This window comes from Plectrocnemia conspersa, unplaced genomic scaffold (genome assembly GCF_051122295.1).
Source record: "Plectrocnemia conspersa isolate PC_06_02 unplaced genomic scaffold, ASM5112229v1 ptg000010l, whole genome shotgun sequence".
NCBI classification, from domain to species: domain Eukaryota; kingdom Metazoa; phylum Arthropoda; class Insecta; order Trichoptera; family Polycentropodidae; genus Plectrocnemia; species Plectrocnemia conspersa.
The window spans coordinates 8258102-8281672 of NW_028277174.1; the positions used below are offsets into that span (position 1 = coordinate 8258102).

Consider the following 23571-nt stretch of genomic DNA (forward strand, 5'->3'; position numbering starts at 1 on the left):
ATTCTAGGCATTGTGCAGAGAACTATCCGATGGGATGCAATTAAATAACCGACAATTGTTAACTTTGGAAAAAAGATTAATAATGCAAGATTGCACCGATGCGTTATAATCGCCTTTTTTTAAACACGATTTAGCGGTAACCTTTTTTAAAATACACATAGTTAAACGTGCGAGTGTTAAATTACAGGTGTTGTAACGGTATTGTATAGTATAATAATAATGTAATTATGTACATGATGTGTATACACGCACATGTGAGGTCAATTGTTGCAAGTGTTACATCACAATTGCTTCAATATATCGGAAAACAGACACTCATGTTATAGATAGATCGAAAAATTTAATATGAATGGACTGTTAAAAAGTAATGATTTTTTTACATATTTAATAATACTAAAATTAACTGTAACATACAGGCGTTGGTACAAGGTGTTACTGAGAGTAATACTTATTCAAAAAATGTATATCAATTATATACATGCATACGTTTTTAATAATTGTACATTAATAATACTAAAAGTTTAATTATTAAATGATCACTGTAAATTAAACCAGTAATATATATATTCTTTTTAGTCATTTATTTATCGATTGATAAGGATTAAGTTTTTATTACTAGAAATAATCTTGATCTAAGTTGTATTTTTTTTAAATTTATATTTCTATAAATAAAATGCAAATAAACATTTTTTAAAAAGTGTTGTTTTTTATAACATTAATTTGAAATTTATTTTGTAGAACTTAATTTTTTTTAAATTATATACTAAATGCAATAAAACCAACAGTGTACAACTTTCAACTAAATATTTATTTTACATTAAAAATTGAACAATTTAAATATAAATAGTTACTTATTTCCGATACGATATTACTATTGTTGTTAACCGAAACAGATTATTACATAGTAAGATAACTTTTTACTCTGCGAAATTAAGACTATATCATATTTTAAATGTTCATATTCTTTCTAAGCAGCTTATATACGTTCTAATAATAATAAAATAGCCCTTTATGCGTTGATCGAACCTCACATTAATAATTACACGTTTCATTACCGTATATTTTACAACGTAATATTAGTCCGAAATAAATATATAATTATAATAAATCATCGCTTTGGAAAAAATTGTGATGTAACATCGTTAAAAATTTTCTTTGTTGAAGCTTAAAGAAAAAATGTATCTCAAAGTTCATATGGCGTATATGGTTACACAATGGATCGTAACGAATATTGTTTGCGTAATTTTTATTGAAATGATATTAGATAAACCCGAAAATTACATATATAATTAAATTGTGAATGAATGGGAACGTGATGAATATGTGATTATCTTCTTCTCGCGTGGGCGTATTTTTTCGTTTATTTTTTTAATTCATTATTAAGGTCAAGAAAGTGAAAAATTCACATCATTCAACGATGTTTATGTCGGTGAAGGTCGTTTGAGTTTTCGGCAAGGTCATACAAATATTGTATATAAAAATATAACGCTATAATTTGTCACTTAATCCGAAATAAGCCACCCATTTAATTAATCTCAAGACGTATACTATATCTATGTAGAATATTACATTCGGTTTTTAGAGATTAAGTTAAGATATTCAATTCACTATATGATTAATAACAAATAATTCTACTCCAAGGCTCTGGAATAAAAGCAAAAAAGCACTATGCGTCGGTTTTCTTTTTCCAGTATTTAATTAACGCATTGTGTCTTAATTTTAAATATCCTTACAAAAGTTTGAATAAAAATCATATTCAAAAAAGTTTTAGCAGCATTAAGGCTCTAATCTGCTGAACAAAACAATAAAGTAGTCGAAGTTTAGTTTAACAAAGACTTGAGCTTAACAAAACACCAAACACGTTCAACAATAACTAAAAAGATTAAACTTAAAAATCAATTAAAAATACGAGTTTTGATTAAAAAATCACATGATGATCAAATTGAGAACGAGAGTGGCCAACAATCGTAGACTGTGATCATGGCGAGATATATACTTATCGAAACGTCGGTTAAAAATAAGTTTGTATAGTCAAAGTAGAAAAGTTATCGACCTTTTTTACTTTTTTTTTCAATGTATCGCACATAAATAAATAAGGTAGGATATTAATTATTTTTGGTCCCACTTATAAATTTTGATTAATATGTAATAAATTAGATATAATATGTTTTTATTAATCAAGACACGTAGCCGATTGCTTTAAAATATACATTGTCTTGATGATATAAATACACAGTTTCTTATAAAATTAGCGTGAGATTAGTTCAGTTTATTGCCAATAAACCCGAGACTTACATTTTATCAAATAGTGGCTATAAAATATTTTCTGAATTTAATTTACGATGCAATGCATAGCTACAAAATATATATAAATTGATGAAATATATAGGGGAGTCCTGAAACGAATGTCGTTTTTTTAATGAAATTAAAAAATCACTCTTAAATGTTTATTTTGCTTTTAATGATTCAAAATATAATCTACATTAAAATTTATAACCCCTTGGTAATTTTTTATATTTCATTATCATAAAATGCAAAATATTCTGATAGCTCCCTTTAACATCGTCTGCATTTTGATTTTTTCCTACTTGGAAGTATTGCATCAATCGCAATAAATAATAGTTTGAAGGAGCAAGGTATTGAGAATATGGTGGATGGGTTAAAACCTTCCAGCCTCAATTGGAAATTGACGCACATTATCGTGTTGTTCAACTATTCGACTTCTGTTGGCAAGTGCAGGCCTTTTTTATGCCTGCACTTCACTCTCTGGAATTTGGCCAAGGTTGGCCAAGAACGGAGAATATAGTGGATTACTTCGGTCGTGTTCAGATCTGTCCGCTCTAAAATCTCTCCGAAGTTATCCGAGGTTACCGAGAACGGGAGGTAAAGTGGGGGTAATTCAGTCGACTTGGCCAGGTTCGAGTGCTTCCGAACATTGTCGGCAAACGGACCAAAGTCGGAGCTGCTCTTTCGAGCGCGAGCGGTGAAATACTTCCCCTTTCAAACTGAGATAGAACGAGTAACTCAGTTCAATTTCAGTATGCGCGTAGGCGTCCTATGGTCAACACGCATGTCGAGCGCTGTAACAGACTCTTACTGACATCTTTGAATATTTTAGGGCACTAAAAGGGATTAATTATATTTTTGATAGTATATTATTCTAACATATATCGTTATTATATTTTTTTTCATATAAAATTAAATAATTAAAAAATAATTATTGGTACTTGATTTTGATAAAATAAATCGTTTCGAATATTCTTATGTATTTTCCTAGATCGGTATATATAAATGTCACACCATAACGAATTCTTATTTAGAATCGATGGCGACAAATTCTAGGATAGTCACAGATGTGGTATTCGTATTCTGAAGTATCATTTTTATGCCTTATGCCATTTTGCAAACGCCGACAAAGATTTTGCGTAAATTGAATATTTACGACCGAAATTGTTTTACTGATATTGTATTGGTGAGTGCCCACACAAACTTTTATGATTATCAATAGCGTAATTTTAATAATATGACAATTTAAAAATTGCGATTATTTGGCACATTTTTCGATCGCGCGCAAAAATGCCAGCTGTACGTGACAGAAGCCGCCGTCCGAATGTCATTCACGGCCGCCGAACTTAGAATGGGACAACTTCCAGAGAGTGTAGTACAATCATTACTTATTTGTGCAAACGATCCAACTGATCACAATATAAGCTCGCAGTAATTTTTTTGTCAGGTTTAAGAGTTTTATAAGATACAATCTCTTTACAATCCCACCATATACATAAAATTACTTTTTTAGAGCGAGCCCGGGCTTCTGGGTAGGTTTTGCTACTTGTCTTTGGATAACCACTGTTGGATCTCACTGGACAAGTGCCTCGACAAGTGTCGACGTGATTGATAGTTTGAGTGGGATATGCTTCGAGTTCTGCAGCCAGGACATCATCGTCATTTCTGTTTGATTTTTTAATTAATCTTTGAAATTAACGGATATCTAATAAATCACCTTCCACTTCACAAGTGTTTTTAGTGGCTGCAGAGTCCGATTTTTTTTTTTAGAAATTTATATAGCATGCAATTTTTAATAAATTGTTCACTCAGTAAAATTCTTCCATGGTAAATTTTGAGACTCAATTGCCCTACATATATCACTTCAGAATCCAGAATGTAAAATAAATTCTATCTATTAAAATACGTATATATAAAGTTAAAAATGTTTAGCTATCTACATCATGATCGAAAATATTTAAAAGTACATATGCTCATTTACAATACAAGACTATGTTTTTTTATATTATGTGCTATAAGCAACCCACAATTCAGATATTCATTATTGTTCATAAAGCGGAAGCGAATTAACACGACCATATTGCGACATTAATGGTTTGTAAATCTATCTCTCGATCCATAAATATTTAAGACCTTCGATCTAGCGATCACGTGACACTTCATTAAGCCTTCCAGCTACAGATGTATAATATACATACATATGTATGTATATCGAGATGGAGAATAGTTGGCGTCTTTTGTGTCGGACATTATCGCATTAAACGTTTGCCATGCGCGAGAGATATACGAGCCGACGGACGCCGGTAAGGTTTCCGCAAATGATCTATATAGATCTATAGAGATCATCGACATCGCCCCGCGGCGAATCGGATCAGAACCAGATCTGGCTGCGATGGAGATGTGGGCGATCTCACCAAGGCCGGAAGGCCGTAAAAGTAAAATTCCGCGGGCCGCAGTTTTGCACCGAGGTTTCGTGATCAAAAATCATTGCTAATCGATTGGATCGTGGATCGTTTCATGGTGTAAGGTCAAAAGTACCTGCTGAACGATGGACAGGGACCCACCCCTTCGGAACATGTAACTTTTTTATTTATTTTAAATACTTTATGAAACTTCGCGTGTGTATGGATAATTTTGGCAGGAATGTGGATGATTTAAGTGTGTATTGTTATTTTTAGTAGAACTTTTATACCTGCTCAAATATTTTTTGAAAATTTTGTTATAAATTGTTTTAATATTTTTAAAACAATAATATGAAATCAAAGGGGAAAGAAATTTATTTTTATTTTTATAATATATGCGTAATAACTAACAGTACGACATATTATTACAATAATAATACAATATATTTATGAAATACAAATTAAAGATGCAATAAAATTGACGTAAACATAAACATTAATAAAAAAAAATGGAGCGACAAATTTAAAATTTAATTTTCCATGAAAAAAAAGGCCCATTTTTTAATCTGTTTTACTTAGCTGTTACAATAGATTGCTCTTGATAAAGACTAATTACAACTTTGAGTGTGCAAAGATGTTTTAAAGATATGCTAAAGCACAGTGCACGAGAGTGTTCCGCGGTGAAAACATTTGCGATGCCCCAAAAACCTTGTGAGATTTGTTTTCACAGGAACTCCGAGAGTCATGTCTAAATAATCCAATAATAACTTAAAAAGAAAATATCCTTATTCTATACGGATGTTTTTTATATCTCTTCTAATAGTAAAAAATATTTCATTGTATTCGTATGATTTTTTTTTACTTAATCAATGTTAAACGGTAAACAATTTATCGAAAGTAATCTGAATTATAATGTAGAGATGTTGACTCATTAATCGTTTTGTTTAAAATACATATAATATTCTCCATATCCTGGAGTAGCTCTAATCATTATTAGACAATTTTTAATACGACCTAGATCGATTTTAATTAATCTGTAATAATCTAATTACGATTTTCGATCTCCCAGGCACAATAGAAATTGAAAAACACCAAGGTCCATTTGGGATTCGAACCCAAATCTTTCAGGTCAATAGTCAGCAACTTATACCATTCATTTATCGTGCTGGTTTTTAATAGATTTGGAATTTTAAAATTAACATTGTATAATATATAATCCGAATGTTTAATTAGATATTTTTATAAAATACCATATTAATAGGGCGTTCCAAAATATAATAATTTTAAAATAAGAATCACCTTATTTTCTACTATACGTATATTTTTTCACATAAATAATAAGCAAAACGTATTTGTACTATCACAAAAGCATGTCGCGATTCAAAATCAGTACATCTTCAAATAATAAAAAAATTTCAATGTACATTATACAAATTGTAAGTGATAATAAATTAGAAAATATTAAGAAGATATATAAGTGACGATCAATGCGACGAACGGGTCAGTTTCATTGCAAGCAAATTTTGATATATCAAGCTTTATTTTCGTTTAATTTAAACGTAAATCAGATTATAGTTGCAACCATATCATATATTTATTTTCAATTAACAGCATGGCTTAAGAATCACTTTACGCAAATATTAATATCTTTGTTTTATTATAAAATTATATTTTTGGCACAAATTCATCACATGAAATTTATATTAGTATTTTACTTGAATCATAATATTTTTGCAGTTTATGCTTATAAGTATTCAAAACTAAAGATTAGTAGGCTAGTGCGGTTACAAGAAATATGTTTATAATATTTTATGATGAGGAAATAATAAAGCTCTTACAATTTATAGCCTAATAAATTATAAATATATATTAGAATATCGAATAGTCTATAAAACTACAGAGAACACAGATGTTTGAAAGTTTTAGTATCCGCTTACTCCACATTACAAATGATTTAGATATTTAACTGAATCATTAGAAACACTTAGATTTAATTGGACAATGTTTATTATATTCTACTGTGTTGAAAAAAGTATTTAACACTTTATTTATTTTTATTTAGGAATATGCAGCAGAAATTATCAACATAGTGCTTCTAGATTTTGCTAGTTTAAATGCATATATACGTAAATTTGGATCTACAGATTTAGGTCTAAAGCAAGGTTTTCCAACCCACAGCCCGCAGACCGCATGAAGCTACAACACCCGCGTATTAACCCTTTGAGCGGTATAGCCGTACATGTACGGTGGTCGATATTTCACTGTTTTGAGGTACCCCATATAGTTATATATTTACGTAAATAAAAATATTATACTTGTAAAATATTTTTTTATATATTAAAGAGTACATATATGAACTTAACAAGAAATGTGTTAGATAATAGTACCAAAATAGTAATAAATAACTCTAGTATAGAAATAGTGGATAATATAAAATATTTAGGAGTAATTATTGATACAAAATTAAATTTTAAAGAACATTGTAATTACATATTAAAAAAAATTAGTAGAAAAATAGGTTTATTATCTAGATTAAGAAATATATTAAGTATAAATACAAAAAAAATAATTTACAATAGTATAATATTGCCCCATTTTAATTATTGTGCAACACTATTAAATATGTTAAATAAATTAGATAAACAAATGTTGCAAAAATTACAAAATAGGGCAATGAGAGTAATCTTAAATAAAAATAGATTAACTAATTGTAAAAGTATGATTGATAGATTAGAATGGTTAAATGTTCAAGAAATATTGAGTATGAATGTTTTAGTATTTATATATAAGTTAGAAAATAATATGTTACCAAAATATTTTAATAAGTATTTAATAAGAAATAAAGATGTACATAAATATAATACTAGAAATAAAGAAAATTTAAAGATAATTAAGTATAAGAAAACGAGTACGGCTAGGGGAATTATGTACGGAGGTTTTGATTTATATAATAGTCTTCCAAGAGAATTCCGAAACAGCAAAAATATAACGGGTTTCATAAATGGAATAAAAAAACACCTTCGTACATATATAAATAAATTATAATACTAAGACTTTATTATTGTATATTTTTATTTTTTCTTTCTGTTATGTATTTTTTATATATTTTTATATATGTTTACTATATTTGTTAGATGTAAAGATTAGCTATTAAGCTAAATAAATTAATAAAATAAAATAAAATTAAATTAATTTTATAAAAAATATAGAGAGCTTTTTTTTAAATTTATTAAAAAAAATCCACAAAAACCAAAAAATATGTAAGATTAATTAACGAAATTTAATATTAGAGAAATATTAAAATAAATTAATAAAACATACTAAAAAATAAGTAAAATCAATCAATTCAAATGAACGTTGAGAAATACTGATTTTTTCTATACTTTACTATAAATGCAATATAAATACCAACAAAAATAATTATGGAAAAATACGTTAAATTAACTTACTCTTAGGTATATACTAGGAAATTAACTCACTACTCAAAGGTTTAATATTGTTAAAAATTAAATTAGCCCTCTAAGCGGTATGGCCGTACATGTACGGTGGTCGGTTTTTCACTGTTTTGAGGCACCCTAGATAATTACATATTAATAATAAATAAAAACATTAAATTTATATAATATTTTTTTTTGTTTTAATGTAAAAGATTTTTTATTAAAAATATTAGCAATGAATTAAAGAGTACGAAATAAATAAACATACAAAAATTAATTTATATTTAAGAGCCTTATTTTATCTTAAGAGCCTTTGAATTGATATAACTTTTTTTACGAAAGCGGAATAATACATGTATATAAAAAATTAAATAAATTAAAATATAGAAAAATGTTAAAATGAATTAATAAAACACAAACAATAAAATGTTAATAATCATTAGGTTTACTGTAAATCCAATATAAAATAATATTATGTAAATAACAACAGAAATATTTTTGGAAAAATACGTAAAATTAACTCACTCCCAGGAGTATACTAATAAATTAACAAATGTGTATAAATTAACTCACTACTCAAAGGGTTATTAATGATATTTGCAAAATGTTAGCATGGCTTCTATATTATCTCTTAATAAAATCTGTGAAATAAAATGGCGAAATTCTACTTTCGAAAAAATAAACTCAATAATATATTATTGTTGTTTTTGTGAAATGGGTTGATAATATGGGTTATACTGTATTTAAAAATAAATATTAAATTCTGATGCGGCCCTAGATAACTTTTTGTGCAGCGATGTGGCTTAGAAGATCCGAAAGGTTATAAACTCCTGGTTTTAAGTGCTTAAAGTTTAAAGCTTTTCAGTTGAAACGAATGCAATTCGATCCATAATAGTCTCCAGCCTAAGACCTTCTAGACTAGATTTATGGCCAATCTAAGGTTAATATACTATTTTAAAAGCAGTATGATATGTTAAGCATACGACGCTTTTAATTTATTTTATTAAAAAAAATTGCATAGCAATACGGTACATATCTATAATTAAAATCGGTCTTAACTAAAATAAATAAATTTAAATAAAATAAATAATTAAGTTCACTGAAATTATTTTGTATATAAGATATTTTAATTACTTAACAAAACTGTTGAACCAAAATAGTTAATTGAAATACGCATGCTTCGTTAGCTATAGTAAATTTGAATACAAGCATTTTATACACACATAAATTAAAAAATATGGTAGATGATAGGAATAGATGGCGTCATTTAGATTAGTTGTAGCACGAAATCGACAACAAAACCAGAAAGTCAATCCAATATGTTATTCCATAAAAGGCGAAGTACATCAACTGCACTACTTATTTATCTATCAACCACTTTACCTATAGCGATTCTCCCACGCGTGTTTCTGAAATTTTAGACATGTGCCTAATGCCACGCATTGCTTAACCATATACGGTAAAAATCATTATTACGCGTCAGTGACGAAACTCAAGTATGTTTACTCTGCACAACGTGATGTTCATATATTATACGTACAGTCGAAGGCTGGCTGTGTGTGTCGCACGCGCTATTGCGTAATTTGTCATATATGAAAAGAATGCAAAAGAGCCCTTTTGTCAGTTATTTCGTCACTAATGATCGGGCTTGGCCAACGTAATCATCATATCATCACTTTTCGCCGACAAATCGTGTGAAAATTTATCTAAGCGCACCATATAAATAGCAAAATAGAGTCACGCTGAGAATTTTGAGATTCGACACGTTCGTGGCTTTAGGGGTAATGTTTTTAAGCCGCCCACGATATCGTACGATCGATCGAAAAATAAAGCCTGAATGTGATGGGCATCTCCGAACAATGCCCAAGAATTTTAGTTTATAGTAAAAATATGGACCAACACAAATCATAGTAAGCAAATTTAAATCATTATAATTTTGCCAAATTTAATTTCAGCTTTTATAAAACTATAATAAATTTCTAGTTTATAAAAAATCATATTATGCAGATGTCTTTAAAAATAACATTCGCAACTAAATAAAATTATCGAGTGGTCTAATAAATATACACACATCCATTTAATAATAAATAAATAATGAAATAACTATTAAATATATTTCCGTCACATTTACATCTGTTGACAATTTTTTGTTTATTTAATCAATACCATCTGGCAACGAATTGTAACGCAAACTGTAACGCCAGATAACTGTTTTGCGTTTATAAAATGCGTTAGGGACGAGCGAGTCACATCGCTCCAGCGTAGCGATCAGGAGCGGTTTTTTTATATATAATATTATAATTAATTGCCGCTAGCGAAAAAATGTTATATGTAAATATGTAAACGACATATTTTTTAATCTAAAATTTACAGATTGCTATAAATGGACCTAGGCGAAGGTCACACTCTTTTTGAACAATAACGACGCTGCATCGTTTATTTCTTAACATTTTTAATTAACATAACGTAACAAATAGGCAGGCCGCTGAGAGAGGGAAGGAGAGGGGACAAATTCCTGGCCCCGACTCTGGAAAAAATCATAGCAAAAATATGTGTATAAAAAGAGTAAAAACCGACCTCAAATAATGAATCTAAGCTAAACTACAATTGTTTGAGATGTATGCACCGATGTATTTCAGGTACAAGTTCCTTAAGCCTTTTTTATACATACAAGAAATAAAAGGAGCGGAACATTGCCTTCAAAAGCACCCACTTTCTGAGGGACAGATTGTAGTTTTTTGATGCGGCTTCGTTTGTGTTACAATTTGTTTGAAAATTATTGTGACTTTATTGCTTCTTGAACATTTAAAAAATATTATACATGAGGGAAAATATTCAACGAATGTAAATTAGTAGCAGTAAATTTAGGTATTCAATCTGAATTTTCAGATTGAATATCTAAAGAGGAAGCAAAGAAATAACGAAAAATCATAATTTGATTGTATTGTCAGTAATTTGACAACTTGATTTAATGCAGCAATTAATATATAATAATTAATCCTAAAATATAATCTATAAAAAACAGTATCGAATCTATCCCGAAAATATTTTTTAAATATGTCATTTTAGTAAAATCATATCGGAATACATTTTCACAAGTAGATATATATTTTTACCAGTAAAAATATAAATTATCTAGCAGGTGCTAGTACAATTATATATTTGCATACTTATCATTATTTATTTACATCCGATGTATAAATGTATTTTTTGGTTAAGTTATAGTTTCACTAGTAAAGTCAAAATACATTTTCACCAGTAGATATATATAATTATAATAGCGAAAATATAATTTAACTGATAGGCGCTAATATTCTGCTTTATTATGTCTATGAAACTCAATTTGACAGTTGCGAAACGTCCAATTGCTGTTCAAACCCAAACCTAACCTAACCTTATCAGGTTAAGTCCAAAATACAAATTTAGCCAACTCATCTCTCATGAGAAAATAATCGGAAGAATAAGAACAGACAGTTTGTCTGTATTTCGACATTACACTATGTTTTAAAAATATGATAGCTATCCTTACCGATATTACTATGAACTTCTAATATAAGAGGACTAATCAAAGTATATTCAAAGTGAATTTAGTCAATTGCGTTTTAACAATTATCACTTCTCAGAAGGCAAAAATTCACGACAAAAGCAATAAAATCGTTTTTTTAATAATTTAAATAATATTGAATTTATTTTTTTAAAACTTTTAATCATTCAAAAGTGTCCAGACACATGTTTTGCTATTCTTTAACAGAAACTAATTAACTTTTGTTAATATTATTAATATCTGCTTTATGAAACTATAATATTGAATCAGACCTAAATTAATTAGAGTTTTATTCAAAATTTAACTCACATGATTTATATTGTCGACATTTCAGTATTTCATCACCAAATATCAAGTCATTATCATCAGGTACTCTCTCGATGACGAATCGTGTGAACTTGAGCTTCAAACCTATAACCGCACAAATATAAATAACAAAAAAATCACGCAGCAATTTCCACGATAGATTCACCACGCTCGTGGTTTTGGATATTTTATTTTCTCCAAGAGAACTAATATACAAAAATTCCTAGAACCTAGATGTACAAGTCCGTTGGCGTTTTCGGAAGCATTGTCATCCATTCTCGAAGATAATAACGCGATGATGTATACGAGGCGTTTCATAGAAACGACTTGATTGGCTTCGTGATGTAAGCCGCTCAAGGTGTGGACCTGTGTCGAGTAATCGTCTATCAGAGGTAAGAGGGTCAGGTAATTTTAAATGCGAAGTACAGAACTATTTATTAGGCTCATTAATTACTTGATTGATTTTAGAAGCAAGATTATCAACAGAAACTAGTGTTCTTTAAGAGGCCTTATTTTATTTTGCATATTTTCAGATTAAACAAAACTTCCTAATTAGATCTTTACACATACATATAATATTCTTTTGTAATTTTGTGGTATTTGTTGGGTGTTTTTTCTGAACATGCTTCATCTAATGTGTCATCCTCAAATTGCATATTGATGTTTTAACCATTGTTTTTGTCCATTAGTCATACATTTCTAAGTGTCGAACCATTAGTATGCCCCTCGACCAATCGTATTCAATAGCCTCGCGTGTCCTCGCGTCTCGTCTCCAAGAACATTTCTTATTATTCATCGACTTGCTTTTCACGGAATTTTTAAAATATGCATTCCTTTGCGTCGTGTTGAGAATTAGCATACGCGTAAGAGTGCATTTAGAACAAGAAAGTCAAGGAACGGGATGACCCTCGGTAGAGAAAGAAAGTTCTTCCACTTTTATCAAACTGGTTATTTACGTTGCGCAACCAACAGCCGGTTGAGAAGCCGATATCGGACATATAATGATGACATAATACTGAGTCAGATGTGTTATACATAATACTGGGTATTCAGTAGTTCATGCAGAAAAAAGACTTCAAGAAAAAATGTGGCAAAGGATGCGTGTTTACGTGGGATTCATTAGACCGGATGGAATGTGATAATTAAGGTGCGATGTAGACAGAACGACAAAAAAAGTTTGGAACAGTGAAGCCACAAAAAGTATTATATCTAAGTTGTTAAAAAATGAATAAATAACGCTGTATGTTCAATCAATATATTATACAAAAAAATACCTGTTAACTTTAATGAATCATAGGAACGTTCAGCTAAATTTGTTGTGGTTTGGCATTGTAAATGTTATTAATGAATAACAAATGTTTGCACGTATAATATGCAACTTAATTATAAAAAAATATATAAAGAGAGAAAGGCGTCTGAAATGTAACGGATTAAACCACAGAATTTGAAGTTAGCCTTGAGTGTTTTTTTTTTATAAAATAATATATAATATCATGGATAATGAAAATAATAGTTCGAAATTGTTGAAGATAAATTGCAGATATTTAGATCTGCTCATTAGTGGCTAACTTAACTATTAAATTTTAACTCGTTTCAAATATAATTGATTATTTTGTACTGCATGTAAATCACGTAAAACGCAGGGCAAAAAAATCTTTACTAGCTACTTATGCTAATTAATAATAAGGAATTGTTAAGATGTAATGCAAATATACCTATGTTATGTTCCAGATAGGTATTATTGTTATAATACCATCCATCTAAAGGAAGGCGATCTTCAGAAACTGTACACAAAAATATAACTATATTAAACAGAAGAGCTTTTAAAAAAATAACAAATAAATAAAAACAAAAATATTTTTTTGTCTGAAATAAAAAATAGATTTGAATTTTGATCTGTGTTTTCTTCTTGATTAGGTGTCTTTTTTAGGTTCTAAGGAGTAACGATGTATGCGAAATTTAATCCAAGCATTAGTTCATGTTCCTAGAGTGCAACTAAGCAACATTTTGAACAGCTAGCATTCAATATAATAAAACTTTGTTTAAGGGGAGGAGATTTTATGTCTGTAGGGAAGAAGTGGTGTAATTAACTTTTTTACGGACCAGGTTAAAAATGAGCATAGTTTTACATAGTGGGACTGAAAGGGGGTGAAAGATTATCTTAAAAAATAAGTATTCAAACTCTATATATATAATTACAAAGTGCAACTCACGACAGTTTTGGAACGGGTAGCATTTAATGTAATACATATCGTGTAGAAACAATGAAGGAGACTGAAATGAGGTGTAAAAGTGTCTATATTTTAGCAGGGTCTTCAAGTATATCTATGCAAATTTTAATTCAGATCACTTAAGAGCTAGAGAAGTATAGATAAATTAGATAAATATTTACAAATTCAACTGAGAGAAATTTGGAATGGGTGGCATTCTAAATAATACAAATTATGTGAATAGCTATGGAGAGGATTGAAAGGAAATGTAAGAGTCTTTATGTTTTAGCAAGGTCTTAAAGAACAACTATGCATAGTCTCTTTCAGATTATTCTTAAGTTAAAAAAAAAAAATATTAGCTATATGTATACATACAGTGTCACAGTGAAAATATATTTTCACTGACATTTCAGTGAAATTATAACGAAATATATTTTCATCGGTAAATATATTTATGATTTATTAATTATTTTTTTATTGAATCTTCCGTTGTCACCTGATAGTCGTAAGCCCAATGCGTTACAACGGGAAAATCTGAACAAACTGAGTAAATTAATCAGACATAATGAATACCTATTATTAATTATAAATGATTATGTACCATACAATTTATAATCAATCTGTAGACATTTTATTTAATATTTAACTTTTCCTTCCTATTATTTATAAGTATACAAATAATTAATAATTATAGTGTTTCCATATATTGGTGATATTTGTGACTGAGCCACGTGTTAATGTGTCATATCCTACGTTTTATTTTAAATTAAAATTTAACTTAAATTTTTAAAGGTGAGACAATAATATATTGATATAAATAAGCTTATATTGAAGTCACAAGCTCAGCAATATAGTGTTCTTATTTCAACACATTTTAATTAGAATAAAAGTGTTCTTTGATTGAGAGCATAAACACACTTGTGTAGCAATTGGTCCGTCAAGACACTAATAATATCGATCTTCACCCACGTCGCAAGCTTGTAGAGGTAATATATTATTTTATATTCATAAAGTACATCGATAATTCTGAAATCTAGAATTACTTAAAGTTTGATTACAGATTCAATTATTTTCTTAGCCTTCCACGATAAACTTTGAACCTGAAAGTTGTAATGAGTTTCGTCAAAGACACGTAAAATAACAACATCAAATTGCTGGCATCAATGAGCTTATAGCTTAATTATCATATAACTGGATGAATTATCTTAATATCATATTTGTCCAGTGGATACCGGAATAAAATCACCTTGCAATTGTCAAACGATAAGGCCGCACAAATATGGTCATCGTGCAAACACAATTAAAATGTATTTCTACGTGTGTTAATTTATATTTCTCACACGAACATGCTTCAATATAAACAATGCGATCCGAGGTCCCAAGACAGATATGAGTATAATCAAAATCAAGACCAACCTTGTCTCCAAAGAGATTTATCGAAAGCGCATTAGCGACGATATAAATTAATGGAAGTAAGTGGGTGAAAGAACCAAGCCTGTATGTATATACACACATTTATTTATAGCAGTGCCGCCCAACCAGTCGGCTCTAGGGCGGCAACAAGGGCCTTGAGGAGCCTTTAAAGGAGCTGCCGTTTATGATCCACCCACGCCCATTCTTGTGCGAATGCAAATGAATGGATTCAGCAATGCGCTGCTGCCTGGCCTGATGCAACATCTGTCGCTGGCCAATGCTAAAATTAAATTACTGTTAAATTATATTAATCAAAGATAATGATAATGATGATCAAAATATTAACAGGCATATATATTTGTTCATACATAAATTTAAATTATTTAATCAGTATTCTAACGGTATATTTTTATGATGTTTGTTTATTACTACTCATTATTGTTTAGTAAATTGAGACTCCAGGACAAGAATACGCTGAATATATCTATGTTTCATGTAAACTAAAGAAGTAGCATATTCATGCCACAAATATGTTTTAATATTTGGAGAATACCTTTAGGAATTGAAAAAATATTATCTATTATTAATCTATGAAAGAATAGATTAAACATTTTTTTCACAGTAAATTTGACATGCATTCTTCTAATAAAAATAGCATGAGCTATTTATAATGGCATATAATACTCTAATAAATTGTTTAAAAGACATTAGAATTTTTATATTGAATCAGTAGTAATTTCATAATTAATAACATTTTATACACAATTTTAATGTGTATAATGAAAATATACAAAATAACTTCTTAAATAATGAAAAATACAGAACAATTTGCAAAGGTTTCAAATCCTTATATTTGTTATTTAACGTGTATTTTTCTTTCTACTCAAAATTAAACAACGGTATAAAAACTAATTATAAATTATTACTTTCCACAGTTCTAAATACAAATCTGGACCATGATCTCAATAAATAGTCTCTCATAAATTAAAATATACCCTAAAAATAAAATCTCGACATATTATCTTCCTTATTAGCTATATACTCGAAATAAGATAATTTATTTTTAACGATTTATTAACATAACAAGTTCTAAGAATAGGCAATGACGATGATATATGAAAAATAAATGATTACTTTGAGTAATATATGTTTTCCGCAACTTAAATCTATTATGAGTTGAACATATTTATTTTTTAGTTAAGAAAATTCAAGTTTAATTGTTCTAATAATTTTTAATGATTCTTATTTTATACATATAATATTTATGTATATATACATAAATTAAACTCAGTACTATATATTATATATGAAAATAAAAAGTGTAAATAAACGTTATAGATAAGTCAAGGCTACACAAAGTTTGATTTTTTTTCCTACTGCAGATAGAAAACTATTCAATCATTATCTAAGAGTGATAGGTGTCACAAAGTATATGTTTATTGTTTTTTATGTGTTTTTTTTTTTGCAGTGTAGTATAACAAATATAATCATCACTTTCAATTAACTGTTAAAATAACAAATAACAAAACATTTATATAAAAATTTCGACGTTAAGTTTAAAAGAAAGACGAATCTTAATAATTTGAAAACATAATAAGAAGAGTAATAGTTATATTTGTATCTATAATAGCTTAAAAATTCAGGTGATTGTAGTAGGTATCTGTATATCAAATTAAATCAAAGTGCTAGAGAGAATAAGTCGTATCAGATCATGTTTTTTTCGTAAATAAGTGATGAAAAAATAACGAAAACTCGAAATGAAATCATGAGCCATACATTTAGGTCTTAAGTTCATCTGTGGTGTATAGAATAAAATAATTACTCGGGCATAATCTGAATTTAATGGTCAAGTATTTATATTAAATAGCTATTATTAATATCAATATAAATATCAGTATGTTTAAGCACATTGCCTTATATATTATGTTGTCGTCATTTTAAAAGCATATAAACATAAATATATTATTTATTTACATATTGGACATTAAAATATTTGGCTAAAATAAAAGTTGGCTTTACATAATAATTTTTAAATAAGTCAATGCAATTTTCTTACCACTATGATATGTTATATAGCGTATAGTTGTAGCGCTGTATTATTCAAGGGAATTGACCATGAATAGCACAATTGATGCGACTTTGCTCAAGCAAAAAATACATAAGAATATACTTTGACTCAGAAACATTATTTTTATCATTTAAAATCATTCTTACTAAAATTCTCATTACTTTGAATACTTAAATCGGCTTAAAATTAGACAGTTGGCGTTTTAAGAAAGTGAATTTTAATTAATAGCTCGGCGGAAGAATGTGGGAGCATTGGCCTTGACCATTCTAAATATGATCTTAGAGAATACTGTATGAGTCTTATATTATAATAATAAAATCTATAAATATATAGTATTTTTAAATGTATATATTAGGTTAGATTTTTTGGAAATTTGCAATAGATAAATACACACCTGGGAGTTCGCAAAAGACGCCAAGGTCGCCACACACATCAGTGTCCTCAAGATGAACATGTTCACACACTTCATTATCACAATAATTATGCAGAAGAATAATTAATTGAATCTAAATCACAACAGTTAAGCTGTCATCGTTCGGGTTGCGTTTTTCGTTCGTCGATATCTCTCCGGTTTTGCGACTCAAGAAACCATCGGAGGTCGATTGTTAGTATGTGTTAGTAAAACGTCGTTGCTATGGTTTTAGTTGTTAAATTTGTTAGCAACAACTGTCAAATATATGAAGGCGTTTCGATGTGCGAAAACGCGACCTCATACCGCGAAGGCTACGCAGCACTGAAGCGAACAACCATCTTGGAGCGAAGCCGACTCTACGGCTACTGTGGCAGGGGTTTTCAATCGAAATTCCACAAAATTTCTCAACCAAAATTACTACATTATAAGTTGCTTTCATATCCTATGAAAATCTCGTTTATATGTAAGAATTAAATGTAAATAATTTTATCTTTAATATTGCACAAAATAAATAATATTTAGCAAATAAAACAATAATATTCAAGTCTCGGTTTTGAGTTAGTAGTGACATACAAATTAAAGTGTTGGTTATGTTCGCAAAAAGAATTCTTATATCCTTGATGTCAGCAGCTCTGATCATTTTTTTTACAGGTTTATCTTGACCAATAGGACCGAATCAAAAACGCATCTGGACCTTTTAAATCCGATGCACTTTCATATTACTCTATTATTTGTCTTGAGGGTGATCAGCCATAATGACTTACTGGTCATAAGTAATCACATGATATATTTCTATGAATAAGTCTTATAGAACCACTTCTTATTTCATCTTGAGAATCTAGTTTATACATATTTTTAAATAATGATATCTCTTGATATATTTTCAAAACACCATGTAGGATTTCTTATAGTAGCCATTTACGTACTGAACTATTTATACTATATAAATTGAAGCGATCTAAAGTTTTTCAGCTAAGATCTAAATTAATATAGATAGGACTAACGATCCTCACTCAAATCATGTTTATTTATGAACGGTTGTATTAAAATCAATCTATTCTCAAAAGGTCTGGGCTGGAGACTGTTATAAGCGAAATAGCAATAACGACTTTGATGATACCTTTACACATTATCATATTTATATTTAACATAATATTTTTTTGAGCATTTAAAATGTGGAGATCAACCGAACAGATGATAAGCGCTAATCGCATATACACATTAAAAGCGCTATAAAAAAAATATAATAATCTTTACGACTCACACATAAGTGTAATTTTATTACCGGAAAATCAAAGATTTCGAGTGATTAGCATCACCAAATACACTAACAACGGTCGTTCAGTTCTTTCATCTCTACTCCAGCTACGACGTCCGAAAACTAAGCTCAACTAAATCTTTGAAGGCAAATGGATTCTAAACAAATAAAAACATCATTAAAAAACATAACTTAATTGTACAATTTTTATGTAATTCGAAAATGTTTCCAAAATAATAATGTTTTTTAATTAAACAACTGATAATTATGAGATCATTTTTATTTATTGCTTGGTTATTCGGACAAAATGATTAAATTCATAATCTATATGTTTAGGTTTGTAACGTTTTCAAAAAACAGAGAAGTATGATTCATCCAGATGCCATCCATAATATATAAATGTAATTTTATTCTAGGTAAAACAGATTTTTCTAAAATTTTATAAATATTTATTACGCCTTGTTGTTAAGAGCGTTAAAATAAAATTCATCAGAAAAAAATTAATTTATTCTAAATTCGAAGCATTGTGTAAATATTCTAAAAGGGAATTCTCAGGGATCCTTTTATACTCAGTAACTTTCAGTTGCGGGCTCTAAAGTCGCGATCGCGTCCCTTATTCCTGTGCGTCTTGGTAAGAACGTTATCGCTCATTAGCTCTACTTTCGTGTTTAAATGAGTGAACTAATGTATGACAGTCTTTTTTAAATATAATGTGAGCGTAGTATATATGCATAAAACATATTATGACTTATTAACAAAACATTAGGATTAATTGAATAAAAGAAGAAAGACATAAAATATACCAGAAAATGATCTTTGAAATTAAATCGTCTCAAACCATATTTATTTATATTTAATTCTCAGAATATAATATTTTGTAATAATTTACCTTTGAAATAAAAAACAACCCTGGAGCCACGCAGGTAACACCGAGTCGGAGCGGCAGCGGAAAACCTACTGGATTGGCAACGCGACGAAAGGATGTTTTCAGCTGGTTTGCGCTCACCGGTCGAATTAGTTAAACTGTAAACTTTAAACAACAAATAAATTATATTCAGTGTCTAATATCATTGCTAACCTATTACTTAAGGTGACCAGATTTTTAAGATATTAAAGGAGGACACTAAAAATAAAAGGCGATCTCGAAATTGTTTGTCTGAGAAGAACAAATTACTGCGGGGACTAAAAAAATGTCATTTCGGAAATTTTTGCTTGAGGTGGACGGAGAAAGATAAAGAATGACAAAAAGAAGACGAATGAGGACAAAAATGTAAAGAGCGCAATCATCCTTAAAAAGACGTCTGATCACCTTACATTACCACGCATTCGCTAAACTTTCTTTTCAAAGTAAGGTACATACAACAATTTTAATAATATGATTTATTTTAAGGCCATCTTGACACATTATAAAATCTGTAAAGTCGTAATCGAGTTCAATAAATAAATAAATGACTGCAATGCGTAGTATTAATATTCTAAAATAAAAGTATTCTCAGTCCGAATTAAAAATATTGCACAATAATATTTTTTATTACAAGTTTAAAACGCCTGTCTTTTTGACAACTTTCGTTTTCGCCGGAGCGGCTACCTCCCCACCAAATAAGCAAAGTCAGAGCGAGACGCATTTATGCGTAAAAACAACGCGCGAAAGAGACACGCATATACACACTTCACGTTAATGACAATGGTGCACACCTGTGAAACATAAACACGTGAGGTTTTATCAAGCGTGACGTAAAAAACGTTAGAAAATAAGCACACATTTTTAAATACTCACGTACACGCACTTTAAAATAATTTTACATCAATAATCAATTTTAATAATGATTTAAAAATGCATGTTTTTTATAATTTATTTTATTTAGAGACATCTATTGGCAAATGTGTAATTTAATATAGAGCGCTGTTTTATCGACTCGCTGGCTGTCAAACTCTGACCGCCAGTTGTAGATATGGCGCTGGGGTCGTCTCAAGATAAATCAGGCAGTCGCACCCCTAGAAAATCAATAGTTATACAGCCCGACGTGCGCTGAACCCTCTCCCTATACCACAGTTTTCCTTCGGCCGTCGCTTTCCCCGGGTCTAAAATACCCCCGAAAACTCGCCGCTTTTGGAGCTCAGAGTCAATCACCAACTCCCAAGTAAGCTCAGCGAGCATTATTTAATTCATTAATACGCGATTTTCGCGCAAACCGCATTTTGACACATAAAAACACGCGCACAGTTACGGAATCGATTTACAAAAATACACTTTACATTCGAATATTTTTGGAAAATTTGTTTTTTGTTCATCAAAAATGTTTTAACTTGTTTAATAAAAATTTGAATTTCGTTAATCACAAAATTTTATAAATCCTTTATATTCAAATAACACAATTTATTTTTTAAATAAAATAACATCAATTTGAATTTTGTTAACTTAAAATGTTTTGCTTTCGAAAATAACAATTTTAATATCGCAAACGCATGTTTTTATTGTAAATTCTTTATCTTAAAATAATTTAATTTAATTTTTTAAATTTAAAAATAACAATTTGAATTTTGTCAATTGAAAGTGATTTAATGTCGGCAATAACAATTTGAATTTTGGCCATTATGTGAATTTTATCTATAATAAATTAGTTTATTATACCCTATTTATATATTAAAAAATATTTTAAATGCTTGTTTACTTATATTAGTGAAAACTTTACGTGTACGCGAGTTTCACGTAGCCGAGTGAGTCAGGTTCGTTGACCCCAATATGAGTCGAAAATATGGGTCAAAGTATAATACACGCGAAAATTTAATGTCCTTTTTATTATTCAATTATATATTTTTTATGTCTGGTTGCGGTAGATCAAAAAAGTTTAGATTAAATGGCTATAAAGCTCAATTTAAAAGCTCGTAGGAAATGAGCTTTGTGAAAAGCTGGATTCCGGATGAATATTAGCCTCTTGAAAGGAATTATATTACGCAATGATAATTCCAACGCTGCGATTAAACATTAGGGCAAATTAAAAATATCTTATGAATTTTATTGTGTTCTTAATGAATTAATAAATTTAATATAAACAAAAAACTCGTCCTTGATCTCTCCATTGTCGCAACCAATGTTCTAAATATATTTAACCTTTTTGGATGCAAGCCAACTGGGTACAGACATTTTTATTACCTACTTACATAAGCACATGATGTAACTGTATGTATTATAAAAAAATATTATAAGAAAAATAATATTTTTAAGTAAATTTATAGTACATTTTATATTAAAAATATGGGTATTTTGCTTCTAAGGCAATAAATATTTGGCAATAGTTCGTAACGACAAATATAAATATTTTTATTTTATATAGATATTGGATTAAAAGAAATATTTCTATATATCGCTAAAGATACGATGTACTATATGTACTAAATGAAAAATGTATTTTGAGCCATTAATACATTATTTTTTTCTTAAAACTATCATTGCATTAAATATTTCGAATTTAAAGTTCTAAAGTTTAATCTTAATAATTCCTTCTTTATTTTAATTTTGTACGCTTTTTAATTTTGATAGATAAGTTTCACATGTATATTTAATTGTATTCTGCAATTTTTGCTGTAATCTTGTCCCTTTTAGTAAAATTATCTTTTGTCTGAATTATAAAGGTAAAGCCTCTGTGTTTATATTTCATTAAATTATACCATTGTAGTACCATAATTTGTAATGAATGAATTTCTTCGTCATAAAAAGCATATGTATAATTTATTTCCATCATATTGTTTCATGTCAATCTTTTTTTTATAAGTGAAATTTTCACTGATGATTTTTGTTTTCTTAAAGATCGCTTTGATTATTTTGCATAAAATAGTGATGCTTTTCAAATAATTCCATATTTTTAGTATAGATAAACATATTTTTATATATGATTTTACAGCTTCCTCACCACAATTTCAATATAAACTTCATTAATAGCCAACAACTACGTTGCTAAAATACACAACAGTAATTATATATTTAATAAATTTCAGTCTAATGTTTAATATTTGTGTGTATTCACTATGCCTAATTAATTTACCCGGTTTGTACAGATTTACCCCGTTGTAAAGCATTGGGCTTACGCCTGTCAGGTTGCCACAAATGAATAAAAAAATATACTAAGTCCTCGATTTAGGTAATTAATTGATTCCAATGTTTTCGAACAAGTTAAAAAATTCCGTAAGTCGAAATAAATTTGAATCTGAGCAATTTTCTTTTTAATATGACTAGT

The 23571-nt window shown here is 28.9% G+C and overlaps 2 protein-coding genes across 2 annotated transcripts in view; one reads left to right on the forward strand and one right to left on the reverse strand.

The window, feature by feature from the left end:
* The window catches only part of LOC148230541 (uncharacterized), a 44970-nt gene extending 26560 nt beyond the window's left edge, over nt 1-18410 (reverse strand). Inside the window, exon 1 of the mRNA XM_088194622.1 lies at nt 18061-18410. Within this exon, the coding sequence (XP_088050748.1) occupies nt 18061-18135 (75 nt within the window). The 5' untranslated portion in view covers nt 18136-18410. The remainder of the gene's footprint in view (nt 1-18060) is intronic.
* A 2884-nt stretch (nt 18411-21294) lies between these two features.
* The window catches only part of Syn (synapsin), a 138892-nt gene continuing 136615 nt past the window's right edge, over nt 21295-23571 (forward strand). The window contains exon 1 of the mRNA XM_088194623.1: nt 21295-21477. The gene's annotated coding sequence lies outside the window, so the exon portion shown is untranslated. The remainder of the gene's footprint in view (nt 21478-23571) is intronic.